Source organism: Seriola aureovittata, chromosome 18, assembly GCF_021018895.1.
Source record: "Seriola aureovittata isolate HTS-2021-v1 ecotype China chromosome 18, ASM2101889v1, whole genome shotgun sequence".
NCBI classification, from domain to species: domain Eukaryota; kingdom Metazoa; phylum Chordata; class Actinopteri; order Carangiformes; family Carangidae; genus Seriola; species Seriola aureovittata.
In genome coordinates, this window is record NC_079381.1 from 18,596,701 (window position 1) to 18,622,323 (window position 25,623).

At 42.4% G+C, this 25,623-nt stretch overlaps 1 protein-coding gene across 13 annotated transcripts in view; it reads right to left on the minus strand.

The window, feature by feature from the left end:
* dab2ipb (DAB2 interacting protein b) overlaps positions 1-25,623 on the minus strand; it is a 149,625-nt gene that overhangs the window by 23,360 nt on the left and 100,642 nt on the right. For 12 of the 13 annotated variants that reach the window (XM_056403006.1, XM_056403007.1, XM_056403005.1 and 9 more), the window contains 3 exons: positions 14,986-15,139; positions 12,820-12,918; positions 9,412-9,966 (listed from right to left, as the gene is read on the minus strand). In XM_056403006.1, coding sequence (XP_056258981.1) covers positions 9,412-9,966; positions 12,820-12,918; positions 14,986-15,139 — 808 coding nt within the window. Of the gene's footprint in view, positions 1-9,411; positions 9,967-12,819; positions 12,919-14,985; positions 15,140-24,854; positions 25,000-25,623 lie in introns of those variants that run through there. The other variant, XM_056403017.1, reaches the window with a different exon arrangement.

Sequence of the window (25,623 nt, forward strand, 5' to 3'; positions counted from 1 at the left end):
ACAAGCTTCAGAGGCCCAGACTGGACAGACTGTGCACACAAACAGCAGTTGGCTGTTTATGGGAAAGTTGCCATAAGAGAAAGTCATGCTTAAAAAACCTCACATGACCCCTCGGTTACAGTCTGCAGGAAGGCAGGTACTGCACATTAACATAAACACACAGTCCCTGGTGTGACGCATGGTGATGGCGGCATCGTGCTATGGGGACGCTTTCTCTGCATCTGACCTGAGAGGACTTCTGGGAGGATAGAGGGCAAGATGAATGCAGGTATTCTGTATACAAGGAGATCCTGGAGGAAAACCTACCCTAGCATAAAACCTAAACAACAATATTAATGTCCTGGAGTGGCTGAGTCAGAGTCCCGGAGGGGGTGGGGGGTGGGGAGGGGTACTGTAAATCTATACTCCATAGTTCAGAGTTCTCATGCCAGCAGCATTAGAGTTTATCTTATTGGTTTAGCTATTTGAATACTAAGCTATTACATCATTCGTAAAGGAATCTTCTTAACAATTTATTTGTCATTGTCAAGTTAATTTGTAAGGATGTCACTGGACAGGGAAGAGTTCATGGTTATTATAAATAAAGCATGCACCAGAGAGCAGCACACACAACACACAGACGCCTGAAGAAACCTGACCTTTTGTGGTGTATGGACACCCATCCCATCATTAAACCAGGGGTCTTTTGTGTGTGTGTGTGTGTGTGTGTGTGTGTGTGTGTGTGGTGTGTGTGTGTGTGTGTGTGTGTGTGTGTGTGCGTGTGCGTGTTTTTCTTTTTTTTCTTTTGGAAGAAAATGTCATCCCAATTATGATCTTTCCTCTAACCTCTACCCCTCTGTGGCTCTCTCCCTCCCTCCTCTATCCTCTGTCCTCTCTGCTCTCTCCTTATGCGGCCACTGAGGCGAGGCAAATCCAGGCCTGATTAGAGAGGACAGTCAGATGAAATGGAGGAGGAGAGAGACGGAGAGGGAGAAGGAAACTGAGAGAGAGACATCAAAAGAGAGACAGAATAACAACAGAATATTTCCCGCTGGTAGCCTGAAGAAAAATTTGATCCAACCACCTCCAACAGTAATGTCTCACAGTCAAAGGCTGCACACGAGCAGACATATGCTGAGCCGACCGACTTATAGGGGAAGATTTCAGTCCATGTGTGTCTGCACGCACAGGTGAATTTCACTTTGGAAATGAACTGCAACACACGGATATAAGGAGATTACATGGACTATAACGGTAAATTTGCATATTTCATCTCATCCCAAAGTGCTAACTGCATACATTATGTCGACTATTTTTCAGTGCATACCGTATGTTCTTAAGATTGAATTCTTACTTTCTAAGTGGCCACTGCTTCCCTGGTTCTCATCTGTGTATGCTACTGAAAAAACACTTGCTGCAACCTCACCATTTCCTTAATTTTTTTTTTTTTTTCAATTTGTGTTTCTACAGCAAGTTAATTCACTTGTAAGTAGGACCACTGGGAAAATTCTTGGGTTCACAGGCAACATCCCTAATTTGCTTTGTGGTTAGGAATTCAAACGAGGAAGATGTGAATTTGTTTCTTTTGTTAACAAGACTAAGGCTCTATAGCCACACTGCTGCCTCTGTGAGGCTGTACATGGGCACAACGGTGCTTTGAGCTAAATGCTAATTTCAGCATTCTCGCAATTTATTGTCCCTTGCCAACACCAGGGAGAACAATGGGAAATAAGTCCAAGACTTTATTGTTCTGTCCCTGGCAAGTTCCCATATGTGGTATTTTATAAATACGACATATTGTTATCAATAAACCAAATCAAACAGAACAAACCAAACCAAGTATGACTAAATACAAAGTGTAGCTGAGGTTGACGGGAATGTCAATAGTTTGTCAGCTATGTGGTCACAAACCAAAACACTGGACAAACTGAATTTTTTTACTAAATAGTTGTACTAGAGAAAAAAAACATTGGTTCACCAAAGTCATGAAAATTCATCCCCTGGGACCATGACATGCGATCATGTTACAGCCATGTTGCTAATGTGGCTAAAAAGCTTGGTGTCTGGCTCATCATTCCACCCCCAAAACTAAGTTCTCTGCCATGAATTACCGCTTTTAAATAACTTTAACGTCTCTTCAAGTGATATTTATTTCATACTGAAATATGTGAAAACCAATGGCTGCCTGAAAGGTAGGAAATCAGTGTAAAAACGTATAGTGTGCTTTGGAAAATGATCAGTCATGAAGAACCACCAGTATCATAAAAGTCTGAGCAATCATGTCCTAAAAAGAGACTGGTGCTCTGTCCTTTTCCCTCCCGTCATCCATCAGCCTTTTCTCCGACTCCCTCGATCCTGCAGCAGCCCCCCCCCCCCCCCCCCCCCCCCCCCACAGTGCTAATAAGGAGAAGTAGAACACTCTCTGTATCGCTGCCACATCTCATCAGCCAAACCATGCCTCAAAAAAAATCCAACACCCCCAACACACAGTGCACAGAGAAAGTGCGCAGGGTAATGTGAAGATAGGGTCTGGGTGGAGGGTGGATGGTGCAGCATGGCTGATCAGATCTAATAAATAGTATAAACAGAAGACAGTCCTGTTGAAAATGATGAAGTTCCCTCTAGATGGGGTTACTTGCCAGTAAAAACTCATAAAGACTTGTCCATTGCACTGCTGTACACACAACAATCTTATCAACACTAGGCACAGCCCCGGGTGTGTGCAGCGCTCACATCTCTGTTCAGCATTCTTCCACTGCACAGCGTGTGGCCAGTTTAGAAGTTTATTAGCTGAAATATAAAAACACAGGGCCTCACTGAAGTTTGAAGAAACAACATAATCTGCACGATTATCATCGGGGGCTCTGACTGCAAGTATCACACACACTGACGCGCTGTCAGACAGTCCTGAACAAAGAGCAGGAACTGATGATTGAAATGACATGTTTTCCAATTGCTTGCAAAGCTACAACATTGAGTCTGAGAAAGAAAAAAACTAGAAACATAGATGAAAAAGGGCCATGTTTATACTCTGTACTCAGACAGGTGTGTTTCTATGGTAATATAAAAAAGACACAAACACAAAAGTGAGAGCAATAAAAATGCCTTAAAAGGATAATACTGGAACAAGAAAAAGCAAGAGAATATTTTCTTCTAAATTCAGCCTCTTCAAAACTGTCTGTACCTAAGAGTACGCAGATGTGTCGAGTATGAGATCCAATCACCCCTGCTTCAATGTTCTGCAATGTATAATGTGCATGGGAATCAATGCACTTTATGTTGCGTTAAATGTAAAAAAAAAGAAAAAGAAAAAAGATGAAGCTGATGTGATGTCTAAATGATGCTGATCTTGTGTGAACTAAAACAAGATATTGAAATGTATTCGCACCAGCACTCTCTTTGCTTTCAGGGCGTCCTGCTGCTGACCTGGTATTTTAATGCAAGAAAATGTTTCATATTCCGACCATGTCCAACAGAGCATGAATAAAGATTTTCAAATTGCCATAAATGCTTATACTTTGTTCATAGGTTGTTTTAATGTTGTGAAGAGAGAGAGAGAAAAGACATTATCGGAGAATTCATGGATTGCGGAAGTAATGGGATGCATTAGAAAAAAAAAAAAATGGAAATCACCTGTTGATGCTTTGAAATGTGTATATGTACGTATATATACACACCACAAGGCAGCAAATACACATTTTTGGATCATTTAAAATTACAAAGTCTGGGCTCAGTAATTGGAGAACTGTCACAGATAGGTAAGAAAAAAGAACCGAATGTGAGGGGAAAATAGAAACCCGTTTAACATTTACAATTCGACTGATTGATGAGCCTGGTTTTCCAGCCTGGGGCAAGGGCTGAAGAAAGATTAAGAGGGAGAAAACAGGAACCACTCCAGCCACTCCATTCTTCACTCTCCTCGTCTTTCCATCTCTCTCTGCCTCCCCTGGACTCCTTTCTCTAGAGACTTGTGGCTAGTGTTACAGCCTTATAGCCTGCAGCTCTTCCGGTGAGGGCCACATTGGGTTGATGGAGGACTGGAGGCTGTATGGAAATGGAAGCGGGTTCCTCCCATAGGCACACAGGCTTGCCATTCAACACAAGAAACAGGAAAGGCTGCAGCTCTCCTGATTTAGCTGCTAGCGCACGCGATCATTACGAAGATAGGTTTAACTGGAGGGGGTCTTACGGCAAGTGTCATCAGCTTCCAAACATCATGTTTGCTGACTTGCTGTGCGTATGTTTTACCGAGTGTATCTCTGTTCGGCTGTCTGTCTTGTATATATCAAGCATTAATGCCATCAGTCTATGAGACTCTGTAATACATATTTGATTATTAAATGGAAATACTGCCCACTTTTTTCCCCAGGGTTTTCCAGGTAATTGTGAACATTGTGAAACAAGGCAGCATAAGGTACACTGACATTATCTCACCTAAATGGCTGCTCATGCCTCAAAGCTCTGAGGGGATGTACTTAGACACAACTGTTCTTTTGCTAACGCCAAGAATTGACGGTGCTCATATGCTGATATTTGGCAGATTTGTTTAACATGTCAGTTTAACATGCTAACGTTTGCTAATTAGCACTAAACACAAAGTACAGCAGTACAGCCATTTAGTCATAAAACAAAGTATTAAACAATTTAAAATTTTGATTTAATGATGGTACTAGATGTAAAATTAAGGGAAGTTATTAACAATTCATCATAAGGGTTGCACGGACATCTGCAATAGCAGCAATCTGATGAACTGATGAACTACTCTCAGTGGCTGCGGATGCTGCAAACTGTATATGATTCGATTGGAGGCAAATCCCAAATGCTGCGCTGACTCCTCCAGGCAAAGGAAAACATCAATCAAAAGTGACCCATTTGGACGAGCCAGTCACAATCAAGTTAACTGAGGGTAAAAGCTCAGCACGTTGCCAAAGATAGGAGACAATTGAGGGAAGTCATTGTTTTGAATTGCGTAAGTGATGATCACCGGCTCTTACTCACAAATTGTATCTTAATCATGTGAATGTGAATTAATTGATTTTATATTTTGGAGGAGAGATGGGGAGAGACAGCATATGTAATGTTAGTGCCTAAAAAAGACATCAAGACGGTTTCCGGATCGATGTGTTGAGCATCGTTGTGGAGCTGAACGTTTCCCTCTGTAGCCTGCTGCAGCTTGGCTCCACATCTTGACAATGTGTTGCCGCAAGGTGAAACTACATTTTTCTAAGTGCTGTCCACCTCTTGTCCTCCTTTAGTTCTCTCCTCTTTGTCGGTGCCTTCACCTGTCTCTGTTTGGCTGTTTCCGCCTCTCCTCTCCATCACTCCACTCTGTCAGCGGATGGTTAAAGAGAGGAAACATGCTGGAATTACTAAACAGTGTGAGGATGCGATGCGCTGCTGCCTCTGTAGTGTAAATTGTACAGGGGAGACTATGAGGAGGGCGAGTGCAATGATGTGCTTTGTTTTCATTTCCTGTGTGCTATATGGTGGATCTATGGCTTCATGACAAGCTGAAATCTACTGTACTCAATGTACCCTCTCCCTCAAACACACACACACACACACACACACACACACACACACACCACACACACACACACACACACACACACACACACACACACACACACACACACACATCCAGCTTAGTTAATCAAAACAGGGTTCACCTGTCATGTGGTTAATGAAGATTACAGTTGTTAAAGAGTCGGGTGACCAACACATAGCAGTGCCTATAAGGAAATACAAAAAAAGAAGGGAATGGCAACGCTACATAAAAATATTTGCAGGTTATTGTCAAAATAAAATATAATACTGAGGGGATTGACAAGCGGCATGCAACAAACACTCGCACCCTCTCAGGGGACCACTGATTTATTCAAAGCCACGCTAAAAAAAATCCCAGAGGCCTCCAGAACTACCAGAGCCCCTCATGTCATGTTAGTAAATCATCTGTCACACCGTATTATACACATACGACAAACTGTGGCTGTGTGCAACAGCTGTGGTGATGAGCATCACTGCCCACTGATGACAGCGCTGTATGCATTAATAAGATTGCTTGTGCTTAACATAACTGGAGCTGTGCTGCGGGCCGACAACAGCTTACCACGGAGGATGTAGAGAGGAGAGGCTCACATATTTCGCCCCTCTTAAGCAGGGCTGTTAGTTTACCTCGAGGAGCAGTAACATAAAAACGCAGTGGCATAATAACCAGAACACCACCCTCCTCTGGCCAGTTATCATAAGGATAAATCCTCCTTATCGTCACCTCCAACAGTCGGCGCGGCTGAGAGGAGCGGCAGCAAAATTAGAACATAATCCTCCCAAGGGTTGAGGCGTCGAGAAGACTAGATCAATAACGCAGAGGCTTCATGCCAAGAGTGAGTATTTTCAGATGAAAGAAAGGTGAACTTCTCCAGGCAATTCCAACACAGCAGAGGGCTTGTTATTGTTACTGTGGAGCTTCTAATAGTTCTGTTTGGGTGTGCAGACAAAACAGCATGTCCCACAGGGGAGGAGATGACCTGGTGTTGTGACCTTCCAGCACAGGAAAGTATTATGATTGGATTTTTCAATTTGATTTCAGCTGGTTTCATGGCTTAAAAATCAAATAAAATCAGTTGACAAAAAAAGTAGACGGTTAGCATTTTTACTTCAACTCACAGCCATAGTGTGCACCTCTGACCTAACCCTGCACTCTCTAAGACCACATATATCTTAAATACAACTGCCCGCCTACTTATCCATGCATAAAATAGAATAAATGACCTGCAATCACCTGCTAATGTCTTGTGATTATATGTAGGTGTATGTGTGTAAAGTTAGCATCTGTGCAGTGATGCAGGGCGTGCCCGTCGTGCTCACCAATGCATCCAGACATCAATACAGCATCAGCAGTGACATCTCTCCAGAGAGCTTTGGCCTCGAGATGCAATGAAGCATGAAAGAGAGATGAAGGAAGACAAAGACGGCAAGTGGGGAGAGAACAAGGGAGAAGGAGTGGGTGTGCAACGGAGCAGAATATTCAGGGTGTAATTATTTGGTGATGTGCGATAAAATGACACGGGAAGAAACAGAAGTGTAGAAGTGTTGCATACTAATGGCCATTACAACCCGCAGATCTGCATCTCTTAAAAATTGCCAGCTGCGTTTAGAAGCTGTTTCCCACCTGTACACAGCTGATTAAACACATTGCACATCTGCACAACTCCAGAGCTACAAAGAGTTACTGCTGCATCTTCACCTCCCGTTCACCCCTTGCTGGGATGTAAGAGAGGCTTTTGTGACTATCTAATGCAACTATCATCCATAGTCTGTCTTTCTGTGTGAACTACAGAAATCCACTGTGGTGCTGACAGATTTAGACACTGACTCACAGGTTGGATTTGAGACGGGATACTTAGAAGACTACACAACAATACCAAGGAGGAGGGTAAATAACCAAAGGCTCTGTTAAACATTTGCAGGGAAACAATAAAACCAGGCTTATAGGATTTTGCTGCGTTTATCTTTGCCCAAGTAACTTGCTTGATTTCTAACTATAGCTCATCGACGTTCAGAAACAGCGCATCCGTGCTGCCGACACATGAAAAAAGAACAATCATTGGATTGGAAATAAGCAAACCGTCCAAAATTGGCCGCGACATGTGTATTTAAGACATCTATGCAGCAGAGGAGGATATCCTAATTAGACCTCGGGAATATTTTAGGAGAAGTGATTTGTTGGTGGGACTGTGTGCTGTGCTTGGCATGACGTGACTACTTTATCCATCAAGGCTCAAGGAAAAACATGTACTCAAGTGTGTGTGTGCTGCCTAAATATGTCAGACCACTTCACAGCGCCTTGAATGATGAAAGTCTTTACAGAAAAGGAATCTGCAGTAACTAACATCACTGACGCTCAACATTTCGACAGCTGCTTTCATTAAGTCTTCCTGTTTACGTCAGTCCAAAGGTCGCTGCTCGACTATTCTTCAGAAGCCAACTGCAAGCTTTTCTCTGTATTTACTGCTCCACAAAAAAACTACTAAAAGGAATATTTCATGTTTTCTTTCTTTCTTGAACACAGATATAAGCGAGGACATTATTTGAGGGTCTCTCTCATGATTAGCGATCTTTCCACAACATCTCTGGTGCCAGTAATGTTTCACCAGCAGCATATCCCCAGCTGGCAGAAATCCTACTGGGAAGGAATATTGGGAGGTGAGAAAGAAGTTAAAGTTTTAGTGCTTTGCTCAGAGGGTGGGGATTAATTGAAAGTAATTAAGGATGTTGCTGTCTCTCAAGGGACCAGTAGGGGCCCTCTCCCCCCATCAATCAGCAGCTATCCGTGCTTCGCCTAAACCGGCAGACTGGCGGCACAGTGCGGATAGACATCACTTCTTAAGCACTAATCATTCATCATTCCGCTGATCCGTGATAAAGTCAAAGAAAGTTTCAAAGTTCTGCTGATGAGATACTGCCAACGAAACTAAATTGAGGCGGGAGTTGTTGCTGGCATCTGACGAGGCAGAGGAGACAAAGAAGTTGATGCTGCAGTGATGGCAGCAGCTCGAATATTCCACTAAAAGTACGCTGTTAGTTCAGACAGTACAACGACAACAAATGCCTAAAAAAAACAACTTTTGTTCATAAGAAATCCAACAGTATTAATAAACTTCTTTAGGGCTGCAACTAATAATTATTTTCATCACTGAACAAACTCAATTTATCTCTTAATCACCTGGTGTATTAAATATTAGAAAATGATATAAATCAGACAACAGCTGAAAATCTTTTTACCTGAAACTTTTGCTAAAAATGTCTGACATGACTGACATTTAATCGCTTGTTTGGTTGATTAATCAGAACACTTATTTACATTCACTTTATTATCAGCATCCAATAAGATGACTTTCCCTCTCATATCTCTATTTTACCGCACTGAAAAGACAAACGCCGTGTTATCAAAGTAAAGTAAAACGCAGCTATTTTGGATGGATGGAAGATTACTCCAGTCCAAACAGCCTGCTGTCATGGGAGACTTAACTCCTGCCGCGGTAGACTAATCTCCCCGTGCTTGCGGTGCTACAGACAGCGGTGGATATATTGTGCTTCTGTCCTGAATCAGTATGCCGTGAAGCACTGCAGGGGATACATGTAAAGGATTAGCTTGAGTTAAAAATGTAATACAAGCTGGTGCAGCAGGAGGAAATCACCTCTCTGTCTGGTCTTTGTCTGCTCTGTATTACAGCTGTGGAGGTCAATAGTTCATAGGATGAGCAGGAAGGCGGAGGAATGGTTAACCTCTGTGTGCTTTTATACTATTTTGTCAGGACCTCATGGCAAAGATAAAGGTCTGATTTGCTGGTTTTGTTATGTCTTTTGTCTTTCTCCATCGAGATGGTAAATGTGGGAAAAACGGACATGAATCATTTTATTGGTACTAACCTTGGCCTTGCCGGTGCTCTGTAGAATGTGGACGAGTGCACACGCCATCTCCTCCTTGTTCTTGACGCTAATCCCGGGCTCGAGCACCGAGCATAGCAGCATGTAGTTATTGGTGGTGTACTCTGCAAACTCCTTGTACATCTCCATGGGAAGGATGTTCATACTCTGATAGCGTGCCTTGATCCTAATCATGGGCCCAGATGTCTTGCCCTTCGGGGGGTTGGGCGTGCTGACTGGATACCACTTCTCCACAAACTGTCGCCCGGTAACGGCTGCGACAGGGATGTTGACGAGTCCAATGTAATTGTTTTTATCTTTCTTTTTCTTCTTGTCTGTGTCTTTGTAGAGGTGTGCTGTGATGCTCTTGATAGCAGGCAGGTTGTTGAACTCAAAGTGCTCCCCCCAAAAGACATTGTCAGTCTTAAGCTTACAGGTGGTGCGAGCGTAGAGCGAGTCATCCAGACAAAGCTCACAGAAGTATTTCTTTTTGGCTGGCAGGTCCTTGGCCTCGATGATCCACAGCCTCAGCATGTTCTCCACCCGACGACTGTTGTCCTGGAGACAGAGAAGATGACAGGAGCTGATTCAGTGAGGTCTTTAAAAACAATTTTGCCAAAACACACCACTGACATCTTCGAGAAAAAAGAGAGATCAAAATGACAACTTTCGTTCAGAAGACATACTCAATGAAAGCTTTGAAACCTAAAAACGAATCAAGTAAACCAATGAACTTAATAAATCAAATAACTGCAGAAATAAACTGATAACATTCAAATGAAAACCTGCCTCAAAACCCTAATTTTGAGGTCCCTCCATTTTGAATGACAAGAACATTTCAGATAATACTTCAAACATTTCATAGAAGCAATTTAAAAACCCTTTATGTCTTTCGTTTCGTGTCTTTAAAGAGCTAAGAAATCCTGCTCCTACATTATTTCACAGAGTACTAACCCATTCTCATGTCATCAGTTGATTTTACCAAGAGTGGGGCACATTTTTGGCCCATTATTCAGAGTGCCTTGAAACCTACCACTGAAAATGAAGAGAGGAAGAGAAGCTAATAATAAAATTTATTAGAGGGAAATACCAGATAATCAAGAGGAGACCTTTGAATGTTTGAAATATCCTCATGCAAACTCAACTGTATCTGGATGCTTTTGTTTTGTTAGACAAAAACGCAAATAAATGTATCCCCATTGTTTTGTTTTCTTACTAATAATCTGGTGTTTCTGAACGATAAAAACATTTTATCTTATCTTTGACGACTCAGTGGTTCATTCAAGCTGTACTGGCATTACGTGTGAGATAAAACTTGAGGCATTGAGGTTTAGAAAGTATAGAATCTTTATCTGCCAAACAAAATCTGTCCATAATGACTATAATCTGTCAAACAGACTCAAGAGGGTCGTGTTTCACAATCACCTTCTAACAGAGAGGAGTACTGGAGTACTCTTATTCAGCTGTGAGACGAACTGGTTCAAATCTCTGGAAAATGCCAGGGCTACTTCACTGACCCCGCCAAGAAAAAAGCAAAAACAGTGGTAATTTTCATAGCCCTTGAAATAACAGGTCAGGGTCCATTCCATCTGCCACTAAAAGACACATTTATTCCCCCCCCTCCTCCTCCACTGGCCTCCAAAAAAAATCAAAACTTGAGAAATGCCAGATCGTTCCACTTCCCCTCACTCTGAATTCCCACATCCTTCACCCATGTATCCAGAGATGTCATGTTCCTCCTCTAATTCATGTCTAGTTATGTCACATTCTTGCGCCGAATCTCAAGACGAGCTTGCTCTTGTTCCACTTTCCAGGTCCAACCTCCACAAATCCAGAGAGCAACCCCTCCTACAGACGCCGGCAGTGATAAGCAATCACTTCCCTTCCTTATTTATATCCTACATAAGATGCCAGATAACTTGACTTGTATGATTCATGTGCTGAGTCAGCCAGCACATCCAAATCAGGTAGGACAGCTCTAACATTTGAACTAACAAAAAGGAAATCAACAATGTTTCATAAACATTTTGTTCTCTGTCCCTAGATTCCCTCTGACTTTTCTTCTTCTTCTTGCAGCATGACGCCTTAACTTATTGCAGCACTGTTCTCCCCTGGATTTAGAGAGCTACATTTTAGTCTTCAGTGTTCAGTAACGCCTTGTCATCAATGTAATCGATTCTCCAAATTTCCGTCATCTACGCTGACACAACAGTTTACTCCCTACTGTAAATGGAGGTGCTCCATACTGTCAATTAGAAATTAAAATTCGCTACGTGTGTCTCTTCATCCACACAGAAATGCATCCACAAAGACGACACCTAAATTGTCCATTAACATAATTACCCACAATTATCTTATACAGGAGCTGAACTGTGCAGGTTCAGCATTAAGACCACCCTGTTTCATTTGCATTGATTATATACAGTATGACTGAAAGTACTTTTCTTTCCTCTGTTACTCCTCATTTTCACGATGTGAGCATCTCCTTCACTACCAAACACCAGCAACAGAAAAAGAGACTTTAGGGCGAGGTCATGATAATAAAGACTGATCAAAAAGCAGGTCGAGCCTTCGGTGCCCTTTCCCTTTATTGACCCATATATGCTCTCACTGTACATCACTTCATTACCAATTAAGATTTAAGTCCTTTAGGAGCAATACACTTTCATGTTTTACCTTCATCTTGTGTCTAGTCCTTGAGCAGCAGTAGCAGAAGCACTGGTAGTGGTAACAGTCGTAGTGGCAGTTGCAGCAGTAAGACGGGTGTAAAATCTGCGTAATCTATTTAATACAACCTCCTTATCTATTTCCAAAGAATATCAGTATCTGTTTCCAGTTTCTATGTTTGCCGGAAAACACTGCGCTGCCTCTTATCTCCGAAAATCGTAAAATAATTAAAGACGCGAAGCAAAAATAGAGAGAGACAAAAAAACGCATCCAATAGGAGATGAGGAGAAAGACTCCAGCGCTACTACAGATCTTTTTTTCCATGAAAGTTCTAATTAGTGACTAATTTGCTAAATAATGACAGATGACGGAGCGAAGACATTGTAAGATTAGGACTGTTTTCTTGGCTGGAAATGTTTGGCGCTCTCCCTTTGCCACAGCTGTGTTTGTCGAGATTACAGATGGCGTCGATTCACCGAGGAGGAAAACACTTTTGGGAGTCTCGGTGTTCATCCCTGCAACCTCTGCATCCTCTGCTCCTGAGGTGTACAGGAAGCGCAGGAAGAGCACAGCTGGATGTAAACACATCCCATTGTGTTGTTGTACGAGTAACGGCACAATGTCAACACCATCTTTATCTGTGTTGCAAGGTGGGGTTTGAAATTGGGACACTTGTATATGAACCTATTAATGCTGATTACTTCACACAGTCTCACCCCTCCTGCTGTGTATTTCCATGCTTACCTTGTTGGGCTGCACTGCTCTCCTCAGATTCTCCATCCATTTGTCTCTCTCGGCTGATGATCGGCAGGAAAAGCATTTGCTTCCTGTGGAGGTGGTGACCTGCCGCCGGGACACCGAGAGACAGAGAGAGAGAAAATGAATGCTTTAATGCATAACAATGACAGAAAGAAAGTGGAACAGAAATGGTTTTACTAAATTTCATAAACACCACTCCTGTGACGGCAAAGAAGCTTATCAAAAATACACACACATACACAACAGTGGATATGAGGAGACTGGCGATGACTTGACAGTGCTGAGGAATGACTGAATGGACAGAGGAGAGAGATGACTGCTTGGTAGTTCTGGGTGACGACTGAGTGATTAAAAAATGCACGGAGGGAAAGAGGGAGAACAGAGAGAGCAGAAAACTGCAGAAAAAAGAAGAAATGATGTAATGAGCAGGATAATAAAGATTAGTGGAGATTTCTGGTCTCCGCGGTGTAGGATACAAAAGTATTCTGTAATTTCTCTCCCTCTGAGGCTCCCAAAGGATCCCCAGCTAAGACTACAGCTACCAACGTGCTTGTGCACACACACACCGTGCATATGTGAATTTTTAATTCTTAGTCCGCTGAGGATCATGAGGCTACATCACAGTTCACACAGCCAGCGACTCAACGAATTACTTGCTGTCCTTCCACATATTTTCTACAACCAGAGAAATGTCAGCTGGAGTGAACCACTGTCACTTGCTTCTGTGTTTTTCACGAGAAAACAAAAAACAAAAACTGGCTGTTTTCCTAACTTTTGGCTATAATTGGCCATCAGCAGCCGATCGAGAAGTGCAGTTATATGAGGTGATAGGACCCACCGGTTTCAAAAGTGTTGTTCCCGGCTGCTTATTCACATTTCAGAGTTTGCCTTTAATGATGCGCTCAACTTAGAAACATGGGAGTTTTCTTCATAATTTAATAATAAAATAAATAAAATTTGTTGTGGCCATCAGTTTTAAGAAGCTCAACTTAATTCTTTTAAGTTTGAGAAATCATATTGTTTTTGTCCGTTTGATATTGCGGACTCTTTGAACATAAAGATTTGCAACTTTTTTTCCTATGTCACCTGAACCTGGACCTCTGGACTTCAGGAAGTTGTAATGAGCATTTATCACTATTTTCTATTTAATGAAAATAACAGTTACTTGCAGATCTATCTTCTACGGAGAAAAAGGCAGTCAGAGGAGCAAATCAAAGTTGTAGCAAACTCAAAATGAATTGTTGTTGCAGTTGGGAACAAAATGGCATCATGAGTTCAGATGACCCAGAATCCAAAAGCAAAAGAACTAAAATTAAGTTTTGATTTTTAACTTCTTCTCTGCTCTTGTAGTGCATGCAAAAGAACAAGCTGCAAACACAACTCTGATAAATATAGTCACCCTCTAAAGTTGTTGAGTTGGTGAGCATGTTAGCCAACAGTTGCCTTTTTACACTCCCAGCAGACATGTAGCAACATTAGCATTCGTTCTGAGTCATGCGTCTGGCCGATTAATGTAAGTCCAATATTCGCTCTGCTTTGATCTCTGGGTGTCAAATGTGGCTTTGTTCACCAGCTAGTTGCTACATTTGTCTTTTCGCCTCATGGTGCAGGGCAGGTCACGTACAGTGAGCTTTTAAAGCTGTGACTGGAAACAAGGTCGATGAGAGCGGTGAGAATCAACCAAAAGAGAAAAGTTGCGGGCGGTAAAAACAAAGCAATGAGCTGAAAGACACAGAAACAGGTAGGTGGTAATTCTCTGTGAGTTTGTCACCAAGACTGACCTCTTTCAGATTAAGTTATTGAGCCACTGCTGATATAAAACTATTGATTAGCTTGGTGACTGGATGCTTCTTACCAAAATGCATGTTGCAGCTTTAATGTTTTGAAATTTGCTGAAAGAGCCAGAAGTGATCGAATACAGCTGCTTATCCCAATACTGATGAAACCAGGAGAGTTTTATACACATCCAAATGGAACCGTGGATGACTCAAATAACTCTATAGCAACATCGGATGTAAAGCAGTGCCTGGACGCTTTTAATAAAACAGGGCCAGTAGTGGGAATGTTCTGTAGGACTGTGGAGGATGTGTGTGTGGATGTGCGCATGTACTGTATGTGTGTGTGTGTGTGTGTGTGTGTGTCTCCCCTCACCTCAAAGCAGTAGTCCTGCCCGAGGATGCTGCTGTGAACAGGCTTGATGATAACCTCGTCCTCCATACTTAGGTCCAGGGCTTCCACAGCACTACTGGGGCTGAGCAATGACTCATGGGAGCGAGACTCCTTCAGCCTTGGCATCAGATGAGATCTAAGAGTGGAAAAGAAGAGCGAGAGAACTGAGTCACCCTGCAGAGTCTGAGTAGAGGAAGTGAGAGAGAGAGAGGGAGAGAGGGAGCATATGCACTGCACGTATTAGCGAGTGTACATGGTGAGTGCGAAGGAAGACAGTGTGAATGATGACGAAGAGAGGATGCTCCACTCGCCTGAAAGTCAGCAAGTTCTCAGCAGGAAGAGCTTGCACACCACTGTATATCAACACACGTTCACGCACCCACTTCTATGCTCACTTGCGAATGGATGACATCTCATTTACGACTTTAAACATCAATAAGTGAATGAAAAAGCCAGAAAGATTGAGTCAAGCTGCACTGCAAACTGGGACCACTATAAATAGGAAGCGATTTGTGTCATTGATTATCATTAATGGTCAGACTTAGACAATTTCCATGATGCGATAATGCTTCACAGTGATAAACCTCTCGCTATCCGCTTTTTTGGAGCTTCATTTAACAAACACACATCGCACAAATGGCACTGTTCTCATAGTGCAATGGAGAAGGGTGGACATTTATGACAAGAGCTCAGAGTGCATTCTCACAAAGACAGCCCTGAAGCCCAATTCTTGGCCATTCATTAGCCAGAGAATATAAGGAGACAGAGTAAAGAGCTTTCAACTGTTTGCTGTGTTTGATGTCGCCCTACTTTCTGTGTTTTCAGAAGAGCTAGTGAGTGACTGTCACCAGGAAAGAACAAATGTTTCTCCATGCAGTGTATATATATGCCAGTGATCCACATTGTTCATCTTAATATTAGTCCAACATTAGCTTTTCAAACACTCAACAAAAACCACTTTTGTTTTAAGTACTTAAAGCTATGTTATTCTCAAACATGTCTAACCAGAGTTGTTGCCAAGCAGCAGCCCACCATCAACCTTACCCATGTTTAGGTCAGCCTCGTGCTGATAAGAGGATGAAAAGCGAAATATGCTAGTGGGGGATGTAAGCAGCCACATAAACATTAGCCCCGGACACGCAGACACTGGCAGGATGCAGCAGACAGAGGGTCAATTGCTAGTGTAATGAGAGAGAACATTCTTTCAATAGTGCCCTCTGTGGACAGCTTACACACTAATCTCATGCATGTGTGTGTGTGTGTGTGTGTGTGTGTATGTACTGTACATCTCTTCTGTGGACTAAGGGAAGAGCATTCCAGGAAAAATGTAGCAGCCATAATGACAGATTAGCAACCGCATGCATCGCTTTGTACAGTCAGCTTTGTTGTGAAATCCACTGTCCAACGCAGAGTGGATAATCATCTTTTTTTATTTCTCACTCACACACACACACACACACACACACACACACGAACACACACACACACACACACACACACACACACGCATGAGATTAGTGTACACATAGAGGCAAATTTCATCCTTTGAAATAAAAACACAACAACATGTGCAAACACCTCAAGGGTGGCTGTGCATATGAGAATCCAGTTTTAGAAGCTCCTAGCCTTTTCCGCAGCTGCAGAGGAAGTGTGTTTGCACCTAGCTCTGCTTTGTGATTGGCTGACTGGGTACTGGGCAGAACAGAGAGCGAGTAGAATAAGCAGAGAGGAGGGGATACAGGGGTTTTTTCTGGTTGGATGTGTTGTTAGAGACAGGAAGGGATGGGAACTTTATGTCCATGGTCTCAAAACCTGCATGATGATGTCTCTATGTCTCGCAAACAGACTGACTGAAAGGGAACAACTTGTACAAGTACTATCAAATCCATTTCTAATGTTTAGCCCCAGCTGATGGGAAGCATGGAAGCATTTTTCTGTGAACATGGACGAGAACATGACGCCAGCGTAGCTTGCCAAAAGCAAGATCCTCGGGAGTCACATTCTGCATGTTGTGAGGAGAAATTGCCAAAGAGAGAGGAAAGCAACTTTACTTTGTTCTCCTTTCCCTCAGCATATCATATTATAAGAACATTAGTGTCAGTGGGAATGGTGGGAGGCTGTGAAAGTATGAATTGATGAATAATAATGCTGCCTGTCATCTGTATGGCACTGTATTAAAATGTACTGTAACGTGTAATTTACAGCCTATTGTGGGCCACTTTGTAATAATGACAATGAAATACTGTCTGGCATGTGAAATCTGCTCATAACTTCTGTATCACCCGGTTTGACACACTGTTTCCGTCAGCCTCTGCAAATAAGCAGCATTACAAGTGGGGCCTGCTGTCCTCGTCTCCTCATTTCTCTGCTCTTTGGTTCCCTTCCCCCTGCGTCGTCTATTCTCAGCAAATGTCCTTCTTTGTCCTTGACAATTTTCCAATACCCTGCCTCCATCCCTCTATTTCACATGCGGTGTTTACCTGGGGGGGGGGTTATGCTAGGTGGATTCTTTGGTACACATCTCTCCATCCTACTCTCTTCTTCTTTCACTGGTCTGTTCGTCTGTTTAACCGTGTTTACCTCCCTATCTCCTCTCTTGGCTGCCAATCACTCTACCTCTCTTCGTCTCTGCAGCTTCATTCAGGCTACTTAAATATTTCAGATGCTTTGCAGGAGACACACAGGCCCCTGACCGCTCGGAAACTTCCAGTGGCTCCTACACGCAGACCCAACTATATAAAGACCTGTGGTATAATACGGAATTGAAAAGAATAGCCTTTGTAAAGACCTTGTCAGATTTACAGGAGATGTTGCAAAGAGCACAGTAATAACCTTATGCTTGAATAGATAAACATATGATGTGTTTGTGTAAAAGTGTAAACACCCAAAGAGAGACACAGATTTGTCTTTGTGTATGAAAATAGTTACATTTCCATTTCAATGTCGGATGAGCTTGAAGTAAATTTCTGAAAATTCAGGCAAAAATAAAATGTGAATTGGTGCATGTTTCCATCAGGTACATTTATGCAAATACCTTCAAGAGGATGTGACAGGATTACATAATCATTCAAGCGCCAATACCTCTGACACATCATGGCCTTTCATTGCTGGCATTTGCTGATCCATGTGTACTCTGTGGTGTTTTCTTTGTCAGGTATTATAGTGTTAGAGGAGGGGGTGACGTGAAACAAAGCTCCCCCATCTGGAGTCAAACTGCAGTTCTGTGCATCCATGTTATTCTTTTGACCTTCTGTTTGAGGGCAGATGAAACAGCAAGGGGCAGCAGGGTGTGAATGCTTTGTTATAGTAGTAGAAGCAGAACCAGCTACCACAGCATCTGTTTGCCCCTGTAGCGTCTTTTAATTTGTGATATGTCTTGAAAAAAAAAAATCAAATGGAAAATATCAAATTAAACAAAAAATATCAATAATAACTTATCGACTATATCAACTCATTGTTCTCTAACTTTAAAACAGTCCAGAATGAGGAGGGATAACCGCTGTAATTGGTGAATGCCGTGTGCAACGACACAGGAAAAATAAAGGGGCTATTGTTCTGCTGCATCAGTGTTACTGAGTTACCACTTACATTTTAGATTTTCATCATTTGAACACCCAGCTGGCCGGTGATGTCGATGCATGAGGTCAAGTTTGAGAACTAGATTCACTGTGCCCTACCAAGGTTCAATAGAAACTCAGTTAGGGGTAAGCACCGGAGAGAGCGGAGCAGAGTAATGGATTCTGAGTGTGTCTGGACTGCACCCAGTGCGCTTTGTCTCAGCATCCTGTAAAAAGAGTTCATCTGATAGCCTGTCTGGGATCTGATAGAGTCTGAAAACCTCGGGCCCATACAGGCGTCAGAGCACTTAGACTTCTAACACACCGACTTGTTGGCCAGCTGGCTGCACCACAAGGGACTATATTTGTACTGATGGTTCAAGATAGGCTGAATTAATGCAGTGCAACTCCAAATAACAGCGCTTTGAAACTCTGCATCCTCCTGGGTTGCTTGAAAAATATGCATTATTTCACTATAATCACAACGTACAACAACAACAACAGCATGTTATAGCGCATTGTGATGTGCTGTTAATCTTCACATAGGAAATAATACCCTCTTTGTGTTGAGCTTCCACCCACGTTACTGCACAACATAAAAAATTATCCTAATGACCAAAGTTAAGCTTCTGACACAACCTAAAAAAAAAACAAATACTTTTCTCAAGAGAGGCCTCCAGTTAATGCTAAGAGTTAAGCGACCTGATGTTAAGTCTCCTTGCTAACTGTGTTTACTGTGGATACCGCCCTGTGCAGTGTTTACAATCATTTTGCTTTGCTGTTAGACCAGCATTTACGACAATCAATACCCCTTCCACTTGCAGACTGGCACAGCAATTACTTGTTAATAATGCTCTCTACCAAACAAACACAGGAGGCCAGTGTGCCAATAGGCATGCATACCAACAAGCAGAGCCAGGCAAAGACACACAGGATGACAAACGAGTGCACTGACAAGTTTTGACGACATCTAGCTCTTCGTCCCTTGGAAGTTACATGAACTTATTGTAAGTTGCTTTAGATATAAGTGTCAGCTAGATAAATGATATGTAATGTAAAAACCAGAATAAATAAGTAATGAAACATAATGAATGCAGATGCTTCCCTAAAGCGTATGAGGCTCCACTGAATGGTCTATGGACTATGAAAATGATGTATATCATTAGCCTGAGTTTCCATCCATCCATCCATCCATCCATTAGCTATTATCCTTTGAGGGCCACGGGGGGGCTGGAGCCATAGGCTTAATTTATGCCTCTGTGCCTAATACAAAGCAACCTGATTTAAACTAAAATGGTTAATGTCATACAAATGGATAGCGGGCAGAGTCGAGCTATACCTGACTCAGAAGTTAAAAATAATTTTTATCGTGCAGGAATCATAACACTTTTAGAGTAGTCTTTGAGGATTCTTCTCATCAGTGGGAAGTGGATGTTTATCTCAATATGATATCCTCTGAGAAATGCTGCCTGCGACGGTTTGCTAAGACCTGTAGCACAGTGGCTAGACACGTGGAATGTAATAGTGTGCTCAAGGTGAGTCTGCAAACTTTTCATCATATTTGTCCCTGTAACGTTCTCCTAACAGCTGGCTTGCCACGTGACATCGTGCTCAAACCCGAAAATGCTCCAGCCAGCCAGCAACACCAAGCACTCTGCAAGCACCTGGGCCCCAACTCAAACATCAAAGCGGAAAACATCAGAGTTAACAGCGAAAACACATACTGCGCGCACACGATCGCACGGTAATTGTTCAAGGTTGATTATGAAACACATGCACTGCAGAGACAGGCAACCGGACAAATAAGCCATTATTCATGCATCAAGCCTCACACAATAAAGTGTCCATTATTCCTGCTGCTTTGGCGCTGACTCAGTGGGAAGGACCACAGGCCGTGATGAAACAACTAAGTGTCTGTCACACTGCAGAGTACTCTGTCACGGAGTGATCGTTCATTTGATCCAAGCAGATGTGGTTAGTCTTTCTCAGCACTCGCCGTGAATAATGAGGCACTATCAGCTCAGAGAGGAAGTTAAAATCTTACCGCAGTCGGTGTCAGAATTTTTTGCAGATTCATGTCTGTGTTTCGCATGTTATTCAGCATTACAATGGCATTTGGGTTTTCGGCCAAACCCATGAAAATATACGTTTTTGTGCATCAACGTGCCAGCTGTCAATTGTCATATGCACTGGAGTGAACAGCTGGGCGATGGGTAGCAGGACAATATAGACAACAAAACAAACGTCTGGCCCACAGCAAGAGACTGAGAGAGGAGTAGTCAAGAGGAGGCAAGGGAAAGAGACGAGGAGGATCCTGTCAGACGTTACTGGTGCAGAACGGTGGATGTGTGAGCCGAGCCGCTGACATGTGGCTAAAGGCCTTGGAGCCCAAACTCCAATCAGGGCGGGCGAGAAGAAGTCAGAGGAAACCTCGTTCACTGTCGAAGTCAGACACACTGCAGAGGAAGAATGATCTCTGGAGACAAACACAGAGTTTGAGGTTGAAGTGAGCTGGAGGTGCAGCAGCTAATGTGACGGCCCCACTACCATTCCCTTTACCAATAACCCTTAGGAGGAAAATTTCCACACACCACATCTAGCCTGACACTCAATCAAAAGCCCCTCTTTCTGCTTAACCATCTGTGACCTCACTGAGCCCTGATTGGCTGTGCTGTATGGGTATGAAAGCGATAATAATGATAGTGAAAGGGGGGAAAAAAGCGAAAATGTTCACTGTCAAGTTGTTGTCAGTCTATATCAAGTGCATTAGTGCTTTGCAGCACCTGCGCTGGTTGATGGCGTCTGCTCTTTAGACTCTTACACTGCCAGCGGTCTAATGCACACAAGACAAAAGAGAGATTACGCCTGGAAGAGCGAAGAGAGAGATGCTGCCCCAGGCATCGCTGCACCAAATAAGAGAAATAAGAGGGTATGAAAAAAACTGAAGCTATGGTGTGACCACTTTTGTGCTATAGATGGGAACACACATTAGCTGAAAGTATAGAAGGAATAGCTCCACACAAAGATGGCCTTTCATTTACAGGGAGGAAACAAGCTTTTTAAAGACAAGAATGAGAGCAAACACACGCAAACCCCTTCCCCTGACGACACGCGAGCAGACACACAGGAAAAGGAGGGAGCTAGCTTTAGCATTTAGTATCTCCTAAACGATCAGCTGCACCAGGCCCCTTTTTAGGAGTCTACAGGGATGCCTGACTCAGAGCGCTGGCAGACATACTTCATTGTGGAAAAAGCTGGCTGGTAACTGAGATCAGGTGGTTGGAGAACAACTGTTGGAAGAACTAACGCAGCCACCGCGCCAGGCTGTCTGATAACGCGCACACACACACACACACACACGCACACAGCTTGATTACAGTGAGAGCGCAGCCTCCCTGCTACGCTGGCAGGTAATTCAGTGTAACACCTGCTAGGACACTCACTGCGGGGGGGCCAATATGGAGCTGCTCTGGAGTGAGCCGGCTGGAGGTTTGGCTCTGAGGTCATGTGCTGAGCGACAGAGAGCAGAACAGCTGGCTGAGAACCACTGGACACAGACGATCACGCTAGCAGCTGTGAAACACAGCATGCAGATTACCTGTGATGATCTGTGAGGACTGTTTAGTTTTTTAACATCTGCGGCAGTGATTTCATGAGAGAATTATTTCGTGTCGAGCTCTGCAGGATGTGACACACGGGGTACCCGCTTCTTACTCATCTTCTTTCTCTTTCCGGGAGAGTTTTAAGAACCAAGGGTCATCAGAGCGAATACTGTAGCTTCTACAGTACATGTTACACCAAAGGGAACGTCTATTTGTGGGTGTCAATACAAATAAATTGCACATTGCAATGACATAAAAATTATATTGAGCTCAAAGGTCGCTCTAATGAATGACTCTTTAAATAGCAGCTAAGGTCAGGGGGCAAAGGGCAAATGTCACAATAATGCTGAATGGCTTTCTGGGAAACCCACTGATGCAGTGTGAATAGTATATTGATTTTAACAATGCACTTTATGTGACGTGAGAAAAAAAAAAAAAAAAACACCATGATTGAATGTGGCTTTACTAGAATATATACAGTCTGTTGTTGTCACCCAGGCTGGTGAAATACTGTCTCATGACTTCATGACCCAAAGCAGAAATAAGTGATGGAGAACAGTAAATATGATTGTGACTGTTTACACACTGAATCAATGTTTTCTTTGAAATGTACAATAATTGCTCTCATATGAATAATTTACTCGGCTGAAATGTCATATACAATATTTACTAAGCAAGTAGATATAGAAGACCCTGTGTCATGACTAATGGTTTATAAGAGACTGAACTATATTCTAATCATGACCAACTAAAAGGGTTTTCTCAGTTGGGCCAGTAGGTTAAAAGTCTATATGTTTATAATATATTTTCACAGAAAAACCAGCATTATAAAAAAAAATGTTTGTTTAATTTCCACTATTAATAGGTGAGTATGAGGAATGGTGAAGTCATGGGCCAAATATCCATCATTTTATCAACAGGCAAAATGAATTGAACCAAAATCAATATGACGTACTTTACTTTTACTCTATTGATTTGTGTTATAACTACGTGTATTGTGTATTATTTAAAGTTGTGCCACAAAATGCATTTCATAATATATAAGAGCAAAAACGAAGGCTGAACAATATTTGAAAATGTGAAAAATTGAGTAACTGACTGTTACAAGTATAACCAGCGCTACAGTACATTTCTACATTCATCCACGCTGTGAGGTAATTAATCAGCCCTGGGTGAATCAGATACCTGATTTGTATGTGTTTGTGATAATTATAGGTGCTTTTAAAAACCAGCCAACTCAGTCCACTTTGAAACTGCCAACAAATAACCTTGAGGGGTCAGGGCTGATACGCTATTTTAAACAGCACTCACAACAAAAGAAACATCCTTTTACTTTTCACTTTGTGATTCAGTATAACTATGACCACCACACTCATTAATTCTGCACTAAAAAACCACAGCAGAGAGAAGAATGAGGTGGAAGACGGAGGCAACGATAATATAGTTATCACTGGAGTAAGACTGGGGATAGTGAAACCACTGCCCTAATTGGGCCAGTGTCTGCCCAATTAACTGACTTATCATCTGGCTTCAGGCCATCCAGCGATCCTTACTGTTAAACCCTGAAGGGTGGCGAGGTGTCAGAGTGATCGGAGGGACTGTCCTTTACTGATGGTACAGGAGAAAAGCAGGAGAAAGTACCACACTACAAACTGCTATTACTGGTTTTTACTGTGGCTGTTATCACATAATTAAGTCGCAAATACATTTTTACTTCGAATTTAGCATCATTACCCGTTTTATTACTCCTCATTAGTCATTATTGATGCACGCCAAAGTCATGGAAATGGTGTGTGCATCTGTGCTAATGTGTTTAATTCCTGTGTGTTTAGGCGTACATGACACTGTTGTATTCATGTATATATATATATATATATATATATATATATATATATATATATAAAAAAAAAACAACTACTTTGTAACTGAAAATTGAAGAAAATATAAATTAATCACAAGCAAGAGAGCTTTTTCTCTTATGTAACTGTTAAGCACTTAGGGAATTGATAAGAACATGTGTGCAAAGGAGTAGAGGAGATGAGGAAGTGTGTTTTTCACTTCTTGACCTGAATATTCAAACACCCCTGTGGCACTGGACAAAGAAACAGGCTGAACACTCAAGTTCACAAGGAGAAAAAGAGGACAGAGACTTTCCCACCGTGCAACACGGCACAAACGATCTAGCCTATGATCTCTGCAAACGCTCATTTTTATCACTTTGTTTCCGACTTTCATTATTGCATTTTTATTGATACCAGATTTTTCCAGGTGAGGCATCTTCAGCTCATAATTGGCTCTAAACTGTAAAACATGCCGTCAATACGGAGATCTTATTTGCACTCCAAAGCCAAGATTTGCCTCTGGCGGTGAATAGTTTTTATGTTCAAGTCTGAACGTATCCTAGTTTTTCTCTCACCACCTTCCTCTCTAACTATTCAGCTGTACTGCACTTTTCCTTGTTTTCAATCAACCATCCTGACCTTTCTTTACATTTATAAGTCATATAGAAAGTACTATATGGCATTTATGTAGCAAAAAATAGTCAGATAAAACCACAATGTACAGTCCTGAGTGAGCCGTGGGTGGATGCAGCGATAGAGGTTTCAATAAACCGCAGCATGCAGCTGTGCTGTAACCATCCGCAGCAGCAGGCATACCCATGAATAAAGTATTAAAACAAAATGACACCTACGATCGACTGAATATGTGAAACATGGTCCAGCAGAATCTCTCCGAGCTGGATCCCCAGAACGCACAGCTTCACTTTGGGTTGCATTCCTCACTAGTGGCAGGATCTCAGAGTTTTCCCGACTATTTTTGAGTCTCTGGGAACTTGGCTGGAGCCTCTGCCCTCAGAGTTACACCACACCACTCCCAAAGGATGTCTGTTGCTACGAACACACCCCTCTCCACATCCCATTTAAAAAGACAGTGCTGTTATTTGGGACAAGCCTGCCCATACTCTGTAGTAACATTTAATTATGATGAAGTAATACATCAACCATATTGTGACATGTACCTATAAAGGTAAGATTTGGGGATATGGATGTGGTGCTTCAACTTGATACAAACTTTATGCAGGCATTTTTAAAGAATAAAATAAATGCTCACTATGCATCGAAGGTACAGTGAGGGATGGTGCTGACTCGTACCATCTCTGCTATTAATGGAGGGACGACAACAAATGAAATCAAAAAAGAAGTTAAACAGGGAGGGAGCTGACAGCCTTTTATGAAGTTATTTAGGTGCTACTCACTGAGAAATAAAGCAAAATCTATATTTTTCTAGCTGAAGTCAGTCTCTAGGACACACAGTTGCCCTGTCATCATCAGATCTGTCTCCCTTGCTTTTTCTCACACTGACGTAGACCCCGAGTTGGCAGCCAGGAAGTCAGCCTGCCTCCTCCTCCCTCCCAGTTTCCTTGTAGCAGGAAACAATAGCTCAGCCTTCAGCAGCATGCT